Source organism: Medicago truncatula, chromosome 3 (assembly GCF_003473485.1).
Source record: "Medicago truncatula cultivar Jemalong A17 chromosome 3, MtrunA17r5.0-ANR, whole genome shotgun sequence".
In the NCBI taxonomy this organism is placed as follows: domain Eukaryota; kingdom Viridiplantae; phylum Streptophyta; class Magnoliopsida; order Fabales; family Fabaceae; genus Medicago; species Medicago truncatula.
Window position 1 is genome coordinate 6,220,374 of NC_053044.1, and position 23,467 is coordinate 6,243,840.

General features: G+C 36.0%; 1 protein-coding gene across 2 annotated transcripts; it reads right to left on the minus strand.

Moving 5' to 3' along the window:
* Positions 1–1,024: 1,024 nt before the first annotated feature.
* LOC11413187 (disease resistance protein RPP2A) lies at positions 1,025–12,276 on the minus strand. Of its 2 annotated transcripts, XM_024779901.2 has the most exons (6): positions 11,873–12,259; positions 10,798–10,914; positions 9,748–9,812; positions 2,139–2,542; positions 1,626–1,899; positions 1,025–1,545 (listed from the first exon to the last, which is right to left on the minus strand). In XM_024779901.2, exons 4-6 carry the CDS (start codon positions 2,156–2,158, stop codon positions 1,126–1,128), a joined length of 714 nt encoding a protein of 237 aa, XP_024635669.1. In that variant the 5' UTR covers positions 2,159–2,542; positions 9,748–9,812; positions 10,798–10,914; positions 11,873–12,259; the 3' UTR covers positions 1,025–1,125. The 2 variants fall into 2 exon arrangements, with proteins under 2 accessions (XP_024635669.1, XP_039687535.1); XM_039831601.1 differs by lacking the exon at positions 10,798–10,914 and having other exon boundaries at positions 11,873–12,276.
* Between the last annotated feature and the right edge of the window lie 11,191 nt (positions 12,277–23,467).

The window sequence follows — 23,467 nt, forward strand, 5'->3', positions numbered from 1 at the left end:
TGCATGGTATGGTACACTACAAATTGTACAAAATTTTGAACATTTCAATATGATACACATCAAACAATGGTGCTTACGAAGTCTAAAATTTCTGAACATTGATGCAAACAATGGTGCTTACGAAATCTACAATTTCTAAACATTAATGGAAAGAAAACTGTGGATAACTCATTCACAGATAATGTTCAAAGATGTTGACAGTGTTCTATGTTAGGTGTTGCAGTTTTGTGCGCCACACTAGAGTAAATAAACAGCAGAAGCCATGTTTGATAATGAATCATTAAGCATATGAAGAAAAAGATATATATGCTTACTCTTTGTCTGAGGAGAACCGCTAACAACCCAAGTGTTGGCAGCAATAGCTGCTTGTACTGTAAACAATTAAAGTTTAACAGTTAGCTTAATTAGATCTTAAAATAAAATATATACAATAGTATTGTGAATTAATATTACCTTTGGGGTATAGAAACTGAATAACTACATCATCCTTAAAGATGTTGACTTCCTCAATGGCAGGGATACTATTCACTCCAATTCTCTTCAGAGTGCTTTAAAGTCTTTTGTCGTCTGTAGTAGCTGTCTTGTGGACAGCCTTCTTCTTTCTAAAATGGGCAGAAAACAAAACATTAATAAAAATAAACAACTTAGCATACAATCTTTCTACCAGGGTATCAAACCGAAATAATACAGGCGCCATAAAATACATGGATAGCCAAGATGGTAAGATTTCAGTTGATTTCATATCAGACACAAAAGTAAAGACTTGTAGTCAATTTATGATTGCTAGTAGCACATAAATAGACAGTTAAAAGTACATTCAACTTGAAATCCAACACCATGTTGTCCAAATGCTGTCCAGTTTTACAAGACACCATAGAGCTGTCATGGGGAATTTTATTCGGAACCAAAAACACACTGATGATTCATTCCTTTTAAGCTTACCCAGTTCAAGTTTCAAACAAAAGAGGTCAAATTCAAAATTTGAGAGATTATAACCATGTTGACTCCACCAAGGATGACTTACTTCTATCACATCGTTTGAGCTTAGGTTACGAGAATACACATTAAGGAAGGATTTCCCATATTCATTATAAACACACATGGCATTTGCAAACACTTTTGGTCTCACTTTTTCTTCATTTTCTTCAGATGATCGAAATCCTCTACAACCGTACGTTGGAGACCAACAAGATTTCCAATTGTAAAAGGCAATTGGTATAGGTCAGTCTGATCTAAATAAACATCTTTTATATTCTTCATCACTCCTTGTACTTCTGGGAAGCTCTCAGGACGCGAACAACCTCTAAGATCTAAAGTCTCCAGAGATGGCAAGTTAATGTAGGGAACCAAACTCTCTAGTCGGGTGCATCCTTGAACACTTAATAACACAAGCCTGTCAAGAAACCCAACCGAGTCATGGATTCTAATTAAATTAGTGCAGTAATCAAGACACAATGCCCCCAAATTTGGTACTCTAGATAAGCTAGGTACTTTAGTTAGGAACTTGCATCCTTCAAAATCCAGAAAGTTCAACATCTGAAACACCTATAAGAAGTAGATGCCTCAAATTGTTAGGATACAACTGCAAATATATATTAGTTTGAGGCTTTTAAAAGAATACATACCTTGAGTGATTGGAACCATTTAAGGTGACTCTTAGACAGGTTAAGTATTGCAAGATTCTTGGGATTAAACTCGTATGGTAAGAAGGAGGATGGATATCCGCTCCAATCAAGCACACTCAAACTATTTGGAAGAATTTGAGGACCATTGGAAAATTGTGCATTTCGAATTATAAGAATTTTTAAGTTCTTCATCTGCCCAAAGGCTTTTTCACACCATTTCACTTTTCTGTCTTTGCGCAAGTCGGCGATTATGACTTTCAATTGTATCAGTTCCCTTTCAATTCAAAATCACAATTCAAACACAAATTAAAGGCTGAGAATTTGTCATTTACATATTTTGTTGTATAAACGAATTTCTTAATCATAATGTCCTTATCTCCTAGTAGTAATAAATTTCATCAAACATTTATAGTTTAGCATGGAAAATTAACAATCCTGTAAACTAACTAATACATATTAATCAAAATGTTGAAATATAAGAAAGCAAACGAGGGGATACTCTTGCAATCATACCTTGTTTTCTTCCAAAACATGAACAATGTCTTCACTAAGCCATAATCTACTGCACCTTCCAGGCTCCAATGTCGATTCCTGCCTCACAATTTCTCTGCCCATTTCTTGAATCAACTCATGCATTCTCACACAACCATTGGTATCAATTTTCATGAGAGATTTGTCAGTTAGCACTTGTATGCCATCTTCCGCATGAAAACCATGTAAGTATAGTATTTCTTTGACGTAGCTTATTTCATAAGAATTAAAGAAACAAGCGATGTCTAGAAAAATTCCCTTCTCATCTTCTTCCAAATCATCATAGCTAACTTTCAGAATTTTATGGATGTCTTTACGAAGAACTCTTTCGTATTTATCTAATGAGGACTTCCATACAGCTAAACTTTTTCCAAACAATTGAGAACCTATCACCTCCAAAGCCAAGGGAAGACCGTTACAATAGGATACTGCACGTTTCAGGTATGCAGCTATCCGAACTGAACCAAAGTTATAATTCGGTTAACCGTTTTCTTACCTATGAACCGAACCGAACCAAAACTAATATTTTGAACCGAAATGTATTTTTTTTCCTTTTGGGAATTTAATTGTGTTTTTTTTTTTATCCAAAATGCAAAATATTTTTTTATTTACTTTTTTTCTAAGAATATAATTTTTTTTATTAATATTATTATTACACAACAAAATAAAATAATAAGTTTAATGCAAAATATATTAAGAAAGAAAAATTACAGTATGAAAATTATTATCGATTAATTTTTGAAATTATTATCGATTAATTTTTGAAAGATATGAAGTAATAATAATATAGATTGAATTAAAGTAATATATAAGATTAAACACGGTAAAAAAATATGTATTAATATTTACTTTCGCGGTTCGGTTTAGTTTGTTTCGGATTTGAAAAAAATGATCTGATCTGATCCAAGTCAAAAAAATCAACATAAGAGCACATAAATCACAAGAGCACATCTTTTGGTAAATTTCAAAAAATGCAATAGAAGTATATCTTTTGTAGAGTTGACATCAACATAAGATACAGTTGACATCAACATAAGAGCACATAAATCATAAGAGCTTAATCCTTAAGTAACAATAAAATCAACTTCAGTTTGAAGCATAAAGATGCCCAATAATTCCTTAGTTACTCTCAATACATCATACTTGGATAAGTTAATAGAGTCAACATCCTTCCAAAGAAAACTATTACAATGGCAAAACAAAATAAAGCTAAATGTTTATAATAGCAGATATCTTCTCTCAACAAGTAGCTAATAACTTCAACTTTGAAGTCCAAATTGATCTCTGACTTTATGAATTATGTTTGATCATTCATATGGTATTGACCCTGCATAACAAAAAGACATGAATTGAAGTGAATTGAATTAGAAAGGGATTCAAAGACATTTGACAATAACTAATACTATATATTAACCAAACATATTTATCTCAAGTGTTACCATTATGATTCAAGTGGATGGTTTTCAATTTATATCATCTAAGTGGACTGATTCTTGAGATGTAATCTCTACAAAAAAAAAAAAAAAAAAAAAAAAAAAAAAAAAAGAATATATATTAAGCAATGTTGAAAATAAGAATCAAAATGCACAAGAGTAATAATATAGATATCAGTAAATTTACCTTTCTCCAATCTATGGATCTCATCAAGGTCCTCTTCAGAAAACAAGTGGATGGCCTTTCCTTTTAACCAGTCTTGCGTGCAAACAAGCGCTTCCATTATTTTGGGTGTTAGACAAGTTCAATAATCACTAACAACTCTTCCACCAGTGTTGAATGCCGACTCTGAAGCTACTGTAGATGCAGGAATAGCTAACACCTCCTGAGCTATGCTTGCCAAAATAGGATATCTAGTTAAGTTGGGTTCCCACCAACCTAAGATGTCAAAATCAATTTCTTTCTTGTAAGGCACTCAAGCTTCTTTTAGATATTCTTCAATTTCATCTTTAGAATCAGAAACATGCCCGGTTTCTTGATTGTAGTGGCACCAAATATCATCGTCATCCTTCTCATGCCTGGTTTCTAGTAGACTAGATTGAGAGTAATCTGTACCACCATATTGAACATAAATTTTTCTAAAATCTGACATCAATTTGTCCTTCAGGTGTTTAGCTTTTCCGGTGCTTGCATATAGAAGGTCAATATAAAATTCAGCAAAATGTAGTTTCGCCCGTGGATCAAGAACAAAAGAAATCAATAGCAAGATATTTAAGGTGTCTGGATCTCCCCAATACTTGTTGAACTTAATTTTCATCTTGTTCGCTGTCTCCATGGTGTACTTATTTGTACTACTCATATGCTTGTTGATCCCTTTCCTAATGGCGAACACCTCTGCCATATACGAAGCACTTGTCACATAATACAAAGAACCAGACAAACAAATTGTGGATTTATAAAACAACTCAAGCAAGGGAAGCACATATTCAACATAGTCCTAATCTCCATCTGTTATTCCATGTGTTGTTTTTTCTTCCATTTCTCGACGAAATGTGACCTCTCGTACGCTTAACTTGTGAAAGGCCTTTCTATACTTCAAGGCAACCGTCAACATTGAATACATCGAGTTCCAACGAGGGTCAACATCAAGTACAACAACACCTTTGTATGGAATTTTCTCATCAGAAGCACATCTCATAAACTTTTCCAATCTAGATGGCGAGGATTTAACCCATTTAACAGCATGACGAATCTTTGAAATAGACCCTTGTTTATCCTCCTTCAAGCCAGATTTCACAATAAGGTTTACTACATGTGTGCAACACCGCATGTGAACATAATCCCCATTTAGGACGTGATTGTCCCAATAACTCATCATATTATGCAGATATCGAATCATAACATCATTTGCCTTGGCATTATCCACCGTTACCGTTAATATCTTACCATACAAGCCCCAATCCCTCAAATAAGTGTCAACATATTTACCCAACATGTCTCCCATGTGACCTATGATTTGGCAAAAGTTGATGATTTTCTTGTGCAGCTTCAATTCACGATCAACAAAATGAACGGTCAAACTCATGTAATTTAAGTTTTGATTTGATGTCCATGTATCAGTTGTCAAACAAACTCTACCACAATTCTTCAAGAATTTTTTCAATTTTCCCAACTCCTCGTTGTAGAGCGCCCAGATGTCACGCCTCAATGTATATCGTGAGGGGATGTCGAATCGAGGCTGCAAGATAATCAACAACTTTCTAAATTCTTCATTTTCCACAAATCGGAATGGGAGCTCGGCACACACAAAAGTTCTCACTAATTACGCTCGGCATGCCTTTTGATCAAATTTGGAAAAGCTTGGAGAAGAAACAACTTGACCTTTTTTAACAATTTTTCTCCTTTTCCTTGATTGGGTCCCTTGAGTGTCACCAGAGTTATACTTAGCGCATCTTCCTAGATGATTCCACATACCACTTGTCCCGCTAATCACAATGAGCTGAGGGCAATAATTGCATTTAGCCTTTTTCTTTCCATTTACCAGTAGACTGTTCAAGTTGGAGGTGTCAAATGGAGGTGAAACTTGTTCAAGTTGTTGATCACTGTATATCAAGAAAACTACCAGAATCACTTGTGTCTTAAGAGAATTTAACTTGAGATTTTTGTTTTCAAATCTGTCATACTAATTTTCTGCACTAGGGATATCACTTCAATTCATTGGTTTTGTTCTTCCTCATGCATTTATCGTTGTTCTCATTATGGAAAAAACAGGGCACAAGTTTTGCATGCACATTGGTTGGCTCTAGAGTCTAGATAGAATATATTAGTGTAACTGTTAAGAAACAGCAAGTATGTTGCTATAGATCCTTGTCAGTTTATAATAATAGATTGTGTGAATATTTTGTGTGATGGCTTGGCTTCTTAGCTTGTTTACATTACTAAGATAATCTTCTTTGTCAATCTTGTCTTAGTATCATTGTGCAAAGTCATGAGTTCTTGTAGTCTTACTCTCATATTACTAAGATAACTTATATGGATTTCTTTTAACAAGGTTCTGGAATCCATTTGTAAATTGAATTACTATACTGACAAGATTCGATGTCATGCCACCCGTGTATCAACTTTTGATGTCTGTCTTATTTAAGGCATTTCTGGAATCTAACAAGGTGGATGATGTGTTACATTTGTTCAATGCCATGCATTCTGAAGGTTTTAAACCAGATAAAGATTGTTTTGCAGAAATAGTAACTACTCTTTGTGCTGATGGTAGAATGGATGAAGCAGTTAGTGTCTATATTGCTATTGTTGTGAAGCATCCTGATAGTGATTTCCACCTTGATAATCACATCCCTTTTATGATAATGACCTTGTGTGATGGCTTGGCTTCTTAGCTTGTTTACATTACTAAGATAACTTATATTCAACTTGTTACTGCTACTACTGCACTGTTGTTGCGATTCTTCATTATTTCGGTCACATTCTGATCTGTTGTCCATTTTCTTGTTACAAAGATGTCAGATAATATCTTAGACTTCACAGTGCCACAAGATACAAACCTCAATGCGTCGAATGAACTATAAAATGAACTTGAATCTAATGTTGAACATGATGTTCAATCTACTGGTAAATGGAAAGAAAAAGGCTAAATGCAATTATTGCCCTAAGCTCATTGTGATTAGCAGGACAAGTGGTATGTGGAATCATCTAGGAAGATGCGCTAAGTATAACTCTGGTGACACCCAAGGGACCCAATCAAGGAAAAGGAGAAAAATCGTTAAAAAGGGTCAAGTTCTTTCTTCTCCAAGCTTTTCCAAATTTGATCAAGAGGCATGCCAAGCGCAATTAGTGAGAACTTTTGTGTGTGTCGAGCTCCCATTCCAATTTGTGGAAAATGAAGAATTTAGAAAGTTGTTGATTATCTTGCAGCCTCGATTCAACATCCCCTCACGATATACATTGAGGCGTGACATCTGGGCGCTCTACAACGAGGAGTTGGGAAAATTGAAAAAATTCTTGAAGAATTGTGGTAGAGTTGTTTGACAACTGATACATGGACATCAAATCAAAACTTAAATTACATGAGTTTCATCGTTCATTTTGTTGATCGTGAATTGAAGCTGCACAAGAAAATCATCAACTTTTGCCAAATCATGGGTCACACGGGAGACATGTTGGGTAAATATGTTGACACTTATTTGAGGGATTGGGGGTTGTATGGTAAGATATTAACGATAACGGTGGATAATGCCAAGGCAAATGATGTTATGATTCGATATCTGCATAACATGATGAGTTCTTGGGACAATCACGTCCTAAATGGGGATTATGTTCACATGCGGTGTTGCACGCATGTATTAAACCTTATTGTGAAATCTGGCTTGAAGGAGGATAAACAAGGGTCTATTTCAAAGATTCGTCATGTTGTTAAATGGGTTAAATCCTCGCTATCTAGATTGGAAAAGTTCATGAGATGTGCTTCTGATGAGAAAATTCCATACAAAGGTGTTGTTGTACTTGATGTTGACACTCGTTGGAACTCAATGTATTCAATGTTGTCGGTTGCCTTGAAGTATAGAAAGGCCTTTCACAAGTTAAGCGTACGAGAGGTCACATTTCGTCGAGAAATGGAAGAGAAAACAACGCATGGAATAACAGATGGAGATTGGGACTATGTTGAATCTGTGCTTCCCTTGCTTGAGTTGTTTTATAAATCCACAATTCGTTTGTCTGGTTCTTTGTATGTGACAAGTGCTTCGTATATGGCAGAGGTGTTCGCCATTGGGAAAGGGATCAACAAGCATATGAGTAGTACAAATAAGTACATCATGGAGACAGCGAACAAGATGAAAATTAAGTTTAACAAGTATTGGGGAGATCCAGACACCTTAAATATCTTGCTATTGATTGCTTTTGTTCTTGATCCACGGGCGAAACTGCATTTTGCTGAATTTTATATTGACCTTCTATATGCAAGCGTCGGAAAAGCTAAACAACTGAAGGACAAATTGATGTCAGATTTTAGAAAAATTTATGTTCAATATGGTGGTACAGATTACGCTCAATCTAGTCTACTAGAAACTAGTCATGAGAAGGATGACGATGATATTTGGTGCCACTACAGTCAAGAAACCAGGCATGTTTCTGATTCTAAAGATGAAATTGAAAAATATCTAAAAGAAGCTCGAGTGCCTTACAAGAAAGAAATTGATTTTGACATCTTAGGTTGGTGGAAAGCCAACTTAACTAGATATCCTATTTTGGCAAGCATAGCTCAAGAGATGTTAGATATTCCTGCATCTACAGTAGCTTCAGAGTCGGCATTCAGCACTGGTGGAAGGGTTGTTAGTGATTATAGAACTTGTCTAACACCCAAAATAATGGAAGCGCTTGTTTCCACGCAAGACGGGTTGAAAGGAAAGGCCATCCCCTTGTTTTCTGAAGAGGACCTTGATGACATCCATAGATTGGAGAAAGGTAAATTTACTCGTATCTATATTATTACTCTTGTGCATTTTGATTCTTATTTTCAACATTGGTTAATATATATCTTTTTTTTTTGTAGAGATTACATCTCAAGAATCAGTCCACTTAGATGATATAAATTGAAAACCATCCACTTGAATCATAAAGGTAACACTTGAGATAAATATGTTTGGTTAATATATAGTATTAGTTACTGTCAAATGTCTTGAATCCCTTTCTATGTCAATTCACTTCAATTCTTGTCTTTTTGTTTTACAAGGCCAATACCATATGAATGATCAAACATAATTCATAAAGCCAGAGATCAATTTGGACTGCAAAATTGAAGTTATTAGCTACTTGTTGAGAGAAGATGTCTGCTATTATAAACATTTAGCTTTATTTTGTTTTGCCATTGTAATAGTTTTCTTTGGAAGGATGTTGACTCTATTAACTTATGCAAGTATGATGTATTGAGAGTAACTAAGGAATTATTGTGCATTTTTATGCTTCAAACTGAAGTTGATTTTATTGTTACTTAATGATTAAGCTTTTATGGTTTATGTGCTCTTATGTTGATTTTTTTGACTTGGTTCGGATCAGATCGTTTTTTTCAAATCCGAAACAAACTAAACCGAACCTCGAAAGTAAATATTAATACATATTTTTTTACCGTGTTTAATCTTATATATTACATTAATTTAATATATATTATTATTACTTCATATCTTTCAAAAATTAATCGATAATAATTTTCATTCTGTAATTTTTATTTCTTAATATATTTTGCATTAAACTTATTATTTTATTTTGTTTGTGTAATAATAATATTACTAAAAAAAATTATATTTTTAAAAAAAAAGTAAATAAAAAAATATTTTGCATTTTGGATATAAAAAACACAATTAAATTCACAAAAGGAAAAAAAAATACATTTCGGTTCAAAATATTGGTTTTGGTTCGGTTTAGTTCATAGGTAAGAAAACGGTTAACCGAACCATAACTTTGGTTCAGTTCGTATACCAGCATACCTGAAACGGTTCGGTTCAGTTTTTCCGAACCATTTCAAAATTTCGGTTCGGTTCGGTTTTTTAGGTTAACCGAACCATGTCCACCCCTAATTACCATAATAAAAATTTCCTCTGAATAAGATATAGAAATTCTCATCTTATACCTCTGAAATAATACCACTTACGTGAACTTTATATGGTCCAGCGACTTCTGCTTCTTCATCACGAACCATTCTGGTAACTTGAATATCTGAAACAAATAAAAGGGATTGGGGTGAGATAGGATGTCTCAGTGAGTTCCACCTATCCTAGGCTATAGGCAATTTCAGGGAAATTAGGATCGCCATATGTTCTAAACTCAACCCATTTCAGGTTTATACAGTCTTTATCATACATAACTGAGCGATCGGGGATAACTAAGATCTCTACGAAGAATACTATCATGATTTTTTTTCATAATGTCATATTCTTATTCATACACATACTCGTAATCATAATCATAATTCTTAGCTAAAAGTTCATGCCATTAATTATACATTTTACTATGTGCATATATCTCTTCGTGGTGGCAACAATAACTTTTTTTTTTTTTTTTTTGTTACTATGAGTCGTACCTCATAGTCTACATTATCTCTTCGTTGTAGCAAACTGAGTTTTCGCATTTGTTACTATGAGTCGTACCTCATAGGCTATATTATCTCTTCGTTGTAGCAAACGGAGTTTTCACATTTGTTACTATGAGCCGTACCTCATAGGCTACATCATCTCTTCGTTGTAGCAAACGGAGTTTTCACATTTGTTACTATGAGCCGTACCTCATAGGCTACATTATCTCTTCGTTGTAGCAAACGGAATTTTCACATTTATTACTATGAGCCGTACCTCATAGACTACATTATCTCTTCGTTGTAGCAAACGGAGTTTTCAATTTTATCTTCGCATTTGTTTTATCTTTTTTTTTCTTTCTTTGAGTATGTTACTCATTTCAGTTTTTCTTTCAAATCATTTCTATAAGTATATACATCCATTGTCTTGCTTACTGTTTTATTTCTAGAACCAATTCATATGATCAACACTTTCATAACATTGATATCATATAAAGTTTCATTCGCATTATATCATAACTTTGCATAACCATTAAAACCTCGTTTATATTGAGTAAAAGTAAATAACACAATTTTAATGACATAATTCAAACTACCCAAAGGGAGAGTTAACTAACTAAAGGAACTTACCTTGGCATTTTCCTGAATTCTCTATACCATTTAAGTCTCAAATAAACTCTTGTCAGTTTCATAAGCGCTTTTCTACTAAACAGTTTATTGCGGCTTTTTACGTCAGCTTCCAATTTTCTGCATTTCAACTCAAAACAAACACTTATTCAGCCCTTCGAACATACATATTAAGTTCTGGAACTATTCACACAATTTAAATTCACGTTTTAGCTTATTTCGGAAAAATCCTGGCCAAACCCGTAGGCTTTGTTTGGGAGTTTGGAGGGGAAGGAAAGGAAAGGCTTTGAGGGGTGCAAAATATAAGGAAATATAGAGAAATCTTTCAAATTTTTTAAAAGAGTAGTTTTTTAGAGAATGATAATTTAATGCATATGATTACTTTATTTTTAATTTTAAAAATATTATAACAACATAGATTAAATTTGAAAAATTCTTACTAACCCTCCAAAACGCCCCAAAACCCTCCTCCAATACAGTTTTGTAGTTCCTCCAAATGAGGAAGATTTTGTATTATGAAGAAAAGTTAACCCCCCAAAACCTTCATCTCCCATTTTCCTCTATTTCTTCCACTTGCTCATTCCTTTTTTCCCAAGTCTTCCCCTCCAAACTCGCAAACAAAGCCGTAGGCAATTTTTTCAGCATAAAATCCAAACTTCAAACCCGTTTTCTAAATCCATTCCTAATCCGAAACATACAAAATTTATATCCAAACTGAAGGGAATTAAGTGTAGAGTCCAAAAATCCAATAATTATTCAATTATGGGTTACACAGCCAGAGATATGACCCAAATACCATAAATCTGTCCTTACCAATTTTAAACTAACATGCCAAAATATTCAGCCGTAAAGTCTTAACCATCACACTCAGTTTCAACACCACCACTCCATAATACAGCAAAAATAATTCATTTCAAGGTTCTCATATAACTATTTTCATCCAATTCCATAGCAATTTCTGTAATCCCAATTTATCAACTTCTCTAGTTACCATGAACTCTAATAACATACACTTACAATTACTACAACCTTTAACAATTTCACAATTTCTTTAATCCCAATTTAGTAAAGAACTCACCTCATTTGGAAATACCCTCTTGATACAAGATGTCCTAAAGCTCCAAACTCTTACTTTCTTCTAAACTTTCTTCTTCCAACATGAAGGATTGTCAATGATTTCTCTACATGTAAGCCATTCATCCTTGGATTTGAGAGAAAATTGAAATTGGGGAAAGAAGGGATTGGTTCTGGTTCGGCCACTGTAGCACTAGAAAGGAATGAGTTTTGCTTCCTTTAGCTTGAGTGGAAGAAAAAAGAAAGACATGTAAGCTTGAAAGGATAATAGTAATGGAAGATTTTTTGGGGTTAGGAGGTGAAGAAAGCCTTCAGCTGAGAAAGAAAATAAGAGGGAGAGATATTTTAAGTTTTGTGAGGGGAAGTGTGTGGAAGATGTAGAAAAATCGGTATTGACCAATTCTATGGGTTGAACTGGGAAAAGACTTCTTTGCCCCTTTCACTTACTCTTAGGGATATTACATATATGCTGCTTACTAGTAATGATCTGTGCTACATGGCATGAATGTGGGAAACAAAATGAACAGAAATAGATGTGTGAAATTAGGTCATATGTCATCAGGGAAAAAAAGTTCTTCCAAAGAATATGCTATGATCAAATATTATAGTTTAGCTACTCTGATCCATTTTAATATACATATTGAAAGGAAAGTGGAATGCAACTAACATCCATCCATCTATATCTCTTCTGTTTGTAAACTAAAAACTTACTCATTTTAATATACTCTCTTTGTAAATTAAATTTGACTCATTCTAATAATAGAATTGTGGCTTTGTGGTGTAACACCCTAATTTTCTATTTTTAGTTAATTCAATGATATTTAATAGGTGGAGTTTTGATTAATATTCTCTTTTGTGGTGGTCAGGGTTCGAATTCCGAACCATGCATATATTATGCATTGTTCATACCAACTGAGTTAAGCTCACGAAGACGATTAATATTATTGTTGATGTAGTTTGTGCTTGAGTATTATTTTGTTGACGATAAAATAGAAATAATGATGTGGAGTGGGAGGTGGTTTGAGAAAATTAAAAGAAATGAAGAGGAGAGTCCAACAAAATAAATAAAGAGTCATGGGTGTAGAAAGTAAGATTTTAATAAGTGAGGAAGGGGGGAAGTAAAAGAGTATTGCATAAAAAAGGAAGGCAATTATAGAGAATAGTGAGCCTAGATATAAATATGAATATTAGGGATTAGAAATCAGTTTTGCTGATCAGAGAAAAGGGAGAAGAGAAGCATAGGGAGAGAAGCGAAACCCTAGTGTAGCAACATCGGGTCAAACCAAAGGTTTCTATGGATTTGAGGTAAGGGAGAGAATCTATTCATCTATAGGGTTAATATTTTGTTGTGGGGCTATAAAGAGATTAGAGAGTGAGTGATGTTATAATGGTGATGAAATTATTGATGTGTTGTTTAATTCTTAAGATATGATTGTTGTTATGATGAAAAATTCCACTAAAAAATTATGAAGAATGAATAAAATTGTTGTTGAAAGAGTAAAACTAAGGGAACCTAGTTTAGAGATTAGGGTTAAGAATTTGACCCGAAAGAGTGTAAAATTGGATAGGATAAGAGGGAATTAATAACGTCTAAACAGTAGGATAACCCTAGAGTGATGTTTAGGGACAAATTGGGTAAGTTAAGGGTCCAAAAGTAGGAGTTTAGGACAACTTATGATTGATTCTAAGGCCGAAAAATATGTTTTTCAGGCATCTGAATCGATTCAAATTTATGTAAATCGTATCAATCTTCATCTGGGGATTTTGAATCGAATCACATACTCCTTGAATCATATCACAGAAAGTTTTTGGACTTGATTGAATCGATTCATATAAATGTGAATTGATTCATACTTAGATGTCTGCATGAAAGTTGTAGATATGGATGTCAGCTTTGATGTGTCTTTGAAGGGACTCCTTTTAGACTCCTACAACTTGAGTTATGATCAAATTACTGTACATGGGTCATAATGTGTTTTTCATGGAACTTCGGCACAATCCTTTCAATGGACCTCAGACCATCATAGAAAATAATTGTGATTTTAATAAAGGTGTTAACGTGAAAGGTAAAAGTAAGGATCCCTAGACTATATATCTAAATGAGGAACTGTGTTTATGCATAAATAGAAGTTATTACCTTATGGAAATGGCGAGTCTAAAACATGAACTAGTGATAGTGGCGTAAAACAATAGAAGATAGTAACGATGGAACTATATATGAAGATAGGATCCTAAACTTAGTAAGCCTAAAAGAATAGGGGAAAGACATTATGAGGAATGACGAGTAGAGTGAAAAATATCTTAAGATTGAGAGCGAAGGGTAAGACCTGTCACCATGACAAAAGATATAGAAAATGGAGATACAACTATTGATGGATGTGTGTTTTAAACATGATGTCGAAATATCGAAGATGTAAACAATATGTATGATAGGTAGATATGATGTTAATCGATGAATGAGATGTTAAAGTTATAATATGATGAGGTATGATGATGATGATGATGATGAACGACGTAACAGATGATGCTTAAGAAAGACTTGAAGGTAAAGTAGAGAGAGTTGTAAGAGGTTAATTCATGAACTAATAAGGATGAAAATAATAGTAAATTAGAGTAAAGGATAAATTTAGCGACGAGTATATATGAAGAGCGAGAACGTATGAAGGTTGTTAGGTTGAAGAGAAGAAGAGTCAAGGTAGATGATACTGATAAAGATACGATGAGGTGTAGGTAACCGATGATAAAGGGGAGTGGGTTAAATAAAGGGATAAGGTGAGAGATATCAGTCGCGGTAAGGATGAATGTCGAGCACTCATGAATAATGGGACAAGATCATAACGGTGTAAATAATGATGTCGAATTAGAGAATTGATGTTGATGATGAGTGGATAGTTATGAAATGTAGACGAAGATATAGAGTTGTGTATGAAGTAAATGAATGACGTGAGGGGTAGTAAGAGTTGTGAGTTAGGATAGGAATCGATTAGAAGAGAGAAAGATGGATAGGAAAGAGGATATGAGATATTAGCTATAAGGTTAGACTATGATAATAACAACTGGTATCGAGAGAATAAAACCTTGAATTATAATGAAGTCGTAGTGACGAAAGTTATTGAAGTTGAAGGTAATGATAAGGTGTGATAATAATTTCAAATTAGAACAAAATTAAGATTAGGAGAATGGTCAATGTATAGATGACGAGGAATGTGAGAATGAGATAATAAGATATAAAGTCGCTTTAATGAGAAGAATAAGTTTGAAAGAGTTAATGACAATGGTGAGGAAGAACCAAGTTATATAGCGAGACAATGAATAAGAAAACATCTTGAGACTAAGAATGAGGAATAGGGAATGATATCGGAAATAAAGTTTATATATATCCTAGAATAGATGAGAAAATAGAGTATGTCCATAAGATGAATAATAAAATAAAATAGAGGGATGTTGACGTCGAAATGTTGCCCTCCACTCTTTTATCCCCAATCTCGAAAGCAAATTAAACCTATTCATTTTATCTCCCTTATATTTAACTCCTATCGACTTGCAAATGCCCCACACTTCTTCAACTATAGCTTTAGCAGTACTGTCGCGTCATTTTTTGGAGATCAAGGCTATTTGATTAGCTTTTGACTCACTAATTATTTCACGACTGAACATTTAATTTTATTAAGAAAAGGGGAAAAAAGTTCAAATTACCCCTATTTGAAAAGATTTAGGGTTCGGGGGTTAGTTACATAAAGGGAAGGTATTAGCACCCTCTATGTCCGTAGTACTCTACGGGAACCTCTTGGTTTTATTTAATTTAATGTGCTATAACTTGCTTGCTTTTGAAAAAGAAGTTAATGTGATGATTAAAAGAAAAAGAAAGTGAGACCTAATTTATCTACATTTTTTATTGTTTGGAAGGACATGGTCCTCTGCCTACGTACCCGTGAAGGATCAAAACCTCGTAGTTCGGGGTAGAAAACGACGTTTGATTGGTTTTGTGTTTTTTATTAGTTTTTGAAAAAAGGTTTAAAAAATAAAAGCCAAGTGGCAAATAAGAATTTGTTTGTGTTTTTTATTAAAAAAAGATAACTCGAAGTATGATTAAATTGATTGATATTTGATTAAGAAAATAAAATGAAAAAAAGGACGATCACTTGATTTAGGATCAAGGTTTATTATGAAAAAATGTTTTTTGTGATTTTTGGTTATTTGCATGTTTTTTTTTGTGATTTTTGGATAAATATATAAACTAACGGAGCATAAAGAATAAAAGCGCGGCTACCCTAAGTTAGAAACGTAAAATCTATGACTATTACATAAAAAGCCTATTTACATTCTAAGGTCTGCAATAAAAATTAAAATGCTAAAAATAAATAAACAAATACGAAAAGGAATAAGGAAAAATAAAAAAAAAATGGTCCAAACACAAGGTGGGGTGCAGTAGTAAATAGGGGTGTGCAGAAAGCAAAAAAAAAGAATTGGGCTTTAAGGAAACGAACCGGGTCGCGGGTCGTGGGTCATGGGCGACCCGGTTTGGGGGATATATAAGGGTTGTAGGGTTTTTTCTTTCATTTTTCATTTTTCTTTCTCTCTCTTATCCCTCAAATCCTCTCTTCTCTCTCTACTTCTTTCTTCTTCTCCGGTTGGAGATGGGGCGGCCGGGAGAAGTCCGGCGCGGTGGCCGGCGAGCCATCGCGGCTGCGCCGCCGCGCCGGAGCTAAAAAGCTCCTCCTTTTTTTGATTTTTTTCGCTCTTTCTCTTCTACTTCCCTCCCTCTGTTCACTTCTAGCCTTCAAGTTCCCAAAACCTTTACCCAAACGCCTAGATCTAAAAAAAAGAAAGAAATTTATACCTTTTGTTTAAGAAATGGATTCGGCTTTCTTGTGGCCGGTTCTGTGATGTGATTGTCGCTGTTGTAACGGTTTGCGCGCCTCTGTGTGTGCGTGTGTGTGTTGTGTTGCGCGCGGCCGTGTTTCCGTTTCTATGCGTGCTTCTCTGGTTCCTGTTGTGCGATTTTTGTTTCTTATGCGCGTCTCTCTGGCTTCTGTTGTGTGTTGTGTTGCGATGCCGTCCTCTGTTTCTTCGTGTTTTTCTTTGTTGTGCGGGTCTCTATTTATAGAGTGAGTTTGAGGCTAGGGTTTGTTACTGATGAGCAAAAAAAGCAGTGGCTTGTGGAGGAGAAAAAGGGAAACGCGTCTGTTTTATTGGATTTGTTTCAGATGAGGCGTGAATCCGGATTTGGATTAGAACAGCATATGCGTGATGCTGTTATCTTGAACCTGGACTTTTTGGATTTTGGACTTTTTGGACTTAAAAAGAAAAAATAATTAAAAGGATAATATCTACATTTTTGGTTTTAAATAAAAAAGAAAAATTTTTAAAATGGGAATAAAAGAAATTTAATCTAACTTGGACTAAAATTAAAATTAGAGTTCTAAATTAAAAGATGGAAATAAATAATTAAAGACTGAGAGAAGAGGGCCCGATTCGGAACTTTATGAGGTATTTCAAAATACCTCCCTGCCGAATTTTTTACTGAGACGTGAGACCGATCAGGTTTAAATGGCGTGTGTCAGTGAGATCTTGGGTCAAAAATTGGGGTATGACAGATGCCCCTATTTAAGTTTCTTCGTTCAGAGATTTTGAAGATGGAATCTTTGATTCGATGAGCCGAAGAGACTTAAATACAAAAGTGCACCAATTTTGACCTAAGATACTATGAATGTTCATGATTTAATTATGAATGCATGATGACAATGACGGCTCGACTGGAATGAAAAGACCCTAGGATACCCAAATTCTTCGAAGAAAGGGATCCGACTTCACTGGGGAATCTGGTTTCACTGGGGAAAATGGTTGTTCCTCATTGTCTCGACATCTTGAAACAAAGCGCAAATGGTTCAGACTCCAATGTCCATTTGTGGACTTGGTTTTGAAAATGAAATAATAGAAGGATACAAGCTATTTGTTGGTTGAAATTGGCCACTTGTTACAGGCTGTTCGTTGGTTGGAACCGGTCGCTGAGCATAAAGGTAAAAGATTGACATGAGTTGTTCGTTTGTTGGAACTAGTTGCTCGGAAGGTAAAAAACATTGGCATAGGCTATTCGTTTGTTGGAATCGGTCGCTGGGCATAAAGATAAAAGATTGACATGAGTTGTTCGTTTGTTGGAACTAGTTGCTCGGAAGGTAAAAACATTGGCATAGGCTATTCGTTCGTTGGAATCGGTCGCTGGGCATAAAGATAAAAGATTGACATGAGTTGTTCGTTTGTTGGAACTGGTTGCTCGAAAGGAAAAAAAACTGGCATAGGCTATTCGTTTGTTGGAATCGGTCGCTTGAAAAGTTTGGATTGGTGACATCTCTAGAACAGCTACGCTGGGGATGATACCTGGAGTTTGAAGTTGACATCGAGATTAACTAGCGTCGTGACTAGTACGGCTTTCCGCCGGGGATGACACTTCGAAACTAAAGTTGAAATTGGCATTGATTAGTGACATGACTTAGCACGGTTTTTCGCCGGGGATGACACTTCGAAACTAAAGTTGAAATTGGCATTGATTAGTGACATAACTAGCACGGCTTTACGCCGGGGATGACACTTTTGAATTTGAAATTGAAATTGACATTGATTAGTGACATAACTAGCACGGCTTTACGCCGGGGATGACACTTTTGAATTTGAAATTTGAAATGGAAGACGCTCATTTGTAGAAACTTGCGGCTTGACACAATGGTAAGCTTTGACTGATGCAATTATGTGTGAATTGATGTTATGCATATGTCGTGTACGCATAAACGTATGATTATGTGAAAATATTGGTGAATGCATGATTCTATGAATGTATGGATATATGAATGTACATGACACGTGAGTCGATGAACCGAGACAAGACAGGTAAGATGGGAGTCGGACCGACATTGCATTACAAACACTCGGCAACCTTCCTTGGAGATGATATTATTGTGAGCAAATCGAGCCGTTGATGGTGTAAGAACCTGGCACTAGGTAGCCACCGATGCCTCCTGGGGGGTGAGCCCATTGTCGATGAAAGAAGTCTGGAAGAAGTCGCCATTTGTAAACCGGCACAGAGTGTCCTTCCATTGGTATGCTTCAGCAGTCATACCTTTTGTTTTATTAAAAGAAAATCCCTAATTTTTGCCTGGACCGCCCTTTCGGGTTTTCAGTCCACCGGGAATATTTTTTGTTTTGCCCCTAATTTTTGCCTGGACCGCCCTTTCGGGTTTTCAGTCCACCGGGACGCCCTCTGTTGCCTAAGTCGCCTTTTCAGGTTTTCAACTTAGCGAGCTTCTTTGTATTATTTTTGTATTTGTTTATTCAGAGACTTTCCTTAGTGTCGAGCCACGCTTTTAGCAGGATCTAACCTCTTTTGAGTTGATATATGCCTCTTTTACTCCCGAGTGCCAAGCTGTATCTATTTGTTTATGCTTTTTTTTTTTTTTTTTTTTTTATATAATGTTTTAGAAATCTGTTTCAAAATATTATCATCAATAAAAGAGGGAAAAAAAAAAATCGAGAAACAAAACAAGTAGGAGTCAAAAGAGAGGTAAAAGCTCAAAGTTTATTAATCGAATGACGCTATGCCAATGGCATGACTTCATGGAGTTCTTTACAAAGTTTGAAAAGAAATGGTAATTTAAAATGGAAAGGTACGTTGAACTTCATAACTCTATCGTTCTCTAACAACTTTGAAATCCGTTATCTTGTGGCTCGAATACTTTTGATATCAGGTATGCCCCAAGTGTATCTGTGTTCGACTGGATGCAGTTACTTTGTCTCTCTTTTTTTTTTTTTTTTTTTTTTTTTTTTTTTTTTTAAATCCTTAATTTTTGCATAGACTGCCCTTTCGGGTTTTCACTCTATCAGGATAATGATCTCTGTTTATTGTCTCTAATTTTTGCCTGGACCGCCCTTTTCGGGTTTTCAGTCCACCGAGACGCTCATTTTTGCCTAAGTCGCCCTTTTCGGGTTTTCGACTTACCGAGCTGTTCTTTTAAAGTTTTTAGACAAAGTATTTCTTGACTGCATCCGTGTTCACAGGTCGTGGAAGTTCTTCACCGTCCATGGTTTGTAGAGTCATGGCACCACCTGAGAAGGCTCTTTTAACAACATACGAACCTTCATAATTAGGAGCCCACTTGCCTCGGGAGTCTGGTTGGAAAGAGAAAATCTTTTTGAGCACAAGATCACCTTCTTTAAACTCACGGGGACGAACTTTCTTGTCAAAGGCCTGTTTCATTCTTTTCTGATATAATTGTCCGTGACATAGGGCTGTCATGCGCTTTTCTTCAATTAGATTCAACTGGTCGTATCTATTCTGAACCCATTCAGCTTCTGATAAGTCAGCCTCCATTAGAACTCTTAATGATGGAATTTCGACTTCTACAGGAAGTACTGCCTCCATGCCATACACCAGGGAGAAGGGAGTTGCCCCTGTTGAAGTGCGTATAGAAGTACGATATCCATGTAATGCAAAGGGAAGCATTTCATGCCAATCTTTATAAGTCACCACCATCTTCTGGACAATCCTCTTTATATTCTTATTTGCAGCTTCGACAGCACCATTCATTTGGGGTCTGTAAGGTGAAGAGTTATGGTGCTCGATCTTGAAATCATCACACAATTCTTTCATCATCTTGTTGTTTAGATTTGTTCCGTTGTCGGTGATGATCCGGTTGGGGATGCCATAACGACAAATGATATGATTCTTGATAAATTTGACCACTACTTGTTTGGTCACATTGGCATACGATGCGGCCTCAACCCACTTAGTGAAGTAGTCAATAGCCACTAGGATAAAACGGTGTCCATTTGAAGCTTTGGGCTCAATCCTTCCGATCATGTCAATGCCCCACATAGAGAAAGGCCACGGAGAGGAAAGCAAATTGAGTGTAGTTGGCGGCATATGAATCTTGTCGGCGTATATCTGACACTTGTGACACTTTCTGGTATGCTTGTAGCAATCTGATTCCATTGTCATCCAGTAGTAGCCTGCTCGCAATATCTTTTTAGCCATTGTGTGCCCATTAGGATGAATTCCGAAGGATCCTTCGTGTATTTCATGTATCAATAAATCAGCTTCATATTTGTCTACACATCTGAGCAAGACCGTGTCAAAGTTTCTTTTGTACAAGATATCCCCATTCATGAAGAAATTACTAGATAATCTTCTGAGAGTCTTCTTATCTTTGTTGGATGCTCCAGGAGGATACTCTCGAGTTTGGAGAAACACCTTAATATCATGAAACCAAGGTTTATCGTCGAAAACTGCTTCAGCGGCAAACACATAAGCGGGTCTATCAAGGAATTTGACACTGATTAGTAGCACGTCATTGTGATGATTCACCTTGATCATTGAAGACAAAGTAGCCAAGGCATCAGCCATCTGATTCTCATCCCGAGGGATATGATGTAATTCCACTTTGTTGAAGAAGGTCAATAAACGTCTTGCATAGTCTCGATAAGGTATTAGTCCTGCGTGAAGAGTTTCCCATTTTCCTTTGATCTGGTTGATTACAAGAGCTGAATCTCCATATATTTCGATGTTCTTGATTCTTAGATCAATGGCTTCTTCAATACCCATGATGCAGGCTTCATATTCAGCGATGTTGTTCGTGCAGTCAAACCGGAGTCTTGCTGTGAAAGGGATGTGAGCACCCTTAGGAGTAAGGAGTACTGCCCCTATGCCGTTGCCGTATACATTGACAGCCCCATCAAATATTAAACCCCACACTGAATCTGGATCAGGTCCTTCTCCGAATAGTGGCTCGTCACAATCTTTCATCTTTAGATACATAATCTCTTCATCAGGAAAGTCAAACTTGATAGGTCGATAGTCTTCAAGTGGTTGGTGAGCTAAGTGATCAGCAAGAATACTGCCTTTAATTGCCTTCTGGGAACGGTACTCGATATCATATTCAGATAGTAGCATCTGCCACCGTGCAATCCTTCCTGTCAAAGCGGGCTTCTCAAATATGTACTTGATTGGATCCATTTTAGATACCAGCCAAGTAGTGTGATTAATCATATAATGACGGAGGCGTTTGGCAGCCCAGGCTAGAGCACAACACGTCTTCTCGAGCATGGAGTAGCGAGATTCACATTCAGTAAACTTCTTGCTTAAATAATAAATGGCGTGCTCTTTTCTTCCGGTTTCATCTTGTTGTCCGAGCACACAACCCATGGAATTTTCTAGCACTGTTAGGTACATGATCAAAGGTCTTCCTTCAACTGGAGGGATGAGAATCGGTGGTTCTAGCAAGTACTTCTTTATGCTGTCAAAAGCCTTCTGGCAATCCTCGGTCCACACAATACCTTGTTCTTTGCGGAGTAGTTTGAATATCGGCCCACAAGTTGCAGTCATATGAGAAATGAACCGGGAGATGTAATTTAGTCGTCCAAGAAAACCCCTTACTTCTTTTTCTGTTCTCGGAGCAGGCATCTCTCTGATGGCTTTGACTTTGTCAGGATCTACTTCGATGCCTTTCTGGCTGACAATGAAACCTAGAAGCTTTCCGGATCTAACACCAAAAGTGCATTTGTTGGGATTCAGACGAAGTTTGTACTTCCTCAGGCGCTGGAACATCTTCTGTAGATACTTGACATGGTCTTCTTCAGTAATTGACTTGACTATCATATCATCCACATAGACTTCAATCTCTTTATGTATCATATCGTGGAAAAGAGTAGTCATACCCCTCTGATAAGTAGCTCCGGCATTGATTAAACCGAACGGCATTACTTTGTAACAGAAAGTGCCCCAAGGTGTAATAAATGATGTTTTCTCTCTATCTTCGGGTGCCATCTTGATTTGATTATAACCGGAGAATCCATCCATGAATGAGAAGACTTTAGACTTTGCAGTACTGTCAACCAACACGTCAATATGAGGTAAAGGAAAGTCGTCTTTCGGGCTAGCTTTGTTTAAATCACGGTAGTCAACACACATTCTGACCTTACCATCCTTCTTTGGAACAGGCACTATGTTAGCTAACCACTGGGGGTAATTTGATGTGATGAGGAAACCAGCGTCGATCTGTTTCTGTACCTCTTCTTTGATTTTGAGAGCCATGTCAGGACGTGTTCTTCTCAACTTTTGTTTGACTGGCGGACACTCAGGTTTCAAAGGTAGGTGATGTACCACAATATCAGTGTCTAGACCCGGCATATCTTGGTAGGACCAGGCAAACACATCAACATATTCTTTGAGGAGCTCTATTACTTGCTTTTTAACACTTGTTCCGAGCGATGCCCCAACCTTGATTTCTTTCTTGTCTTCTTTGGTGCCCAAGTTAATCACTTCTAGTTCGTCCCCATAAGGCTGAATGGTCTTCCTCTCTTGTTCGAGTAGTCAAGAGATTTCGTCAGGGATCTCTTCATTCTCTTCTTCCTCCGCCTCATACACAGGGAACTCAAAGTTGGGAGAGATCATAGGGTTATGTTGTTCAACGGGTTCGTCGATTTCTAATCTGCACATGTGATGGATGATTTTTAGAAAGAAGATACATGCAGATTTTTTTGAAAATTCATGTTGGGTTTTTTTGTATTACCACTTTTCAGAAAAGCATAAAAGAAAATGAGACAAAACATC

Coding starts and splice junctions, on each gene's coding strand:
- LOC11413187 (XM_039831601.1), bottom strand. CDS start 2,158: ATGTTTTGGAAGAAAACAAG. Junction 1,900..2,138: donor ATGTTTTGGAAGAAAACAAG/GTATGATTGCAA, acceptor TTGAATTGAAAG/GGAACTGATACAATTGAAAG. Junction 1,546..1,625: donor AATGGTTCCAATCACTCAAG/GTATGTATTCTT, acceptor TACTTCTTATAG/GTGTTTCAGATGTTGAACTT.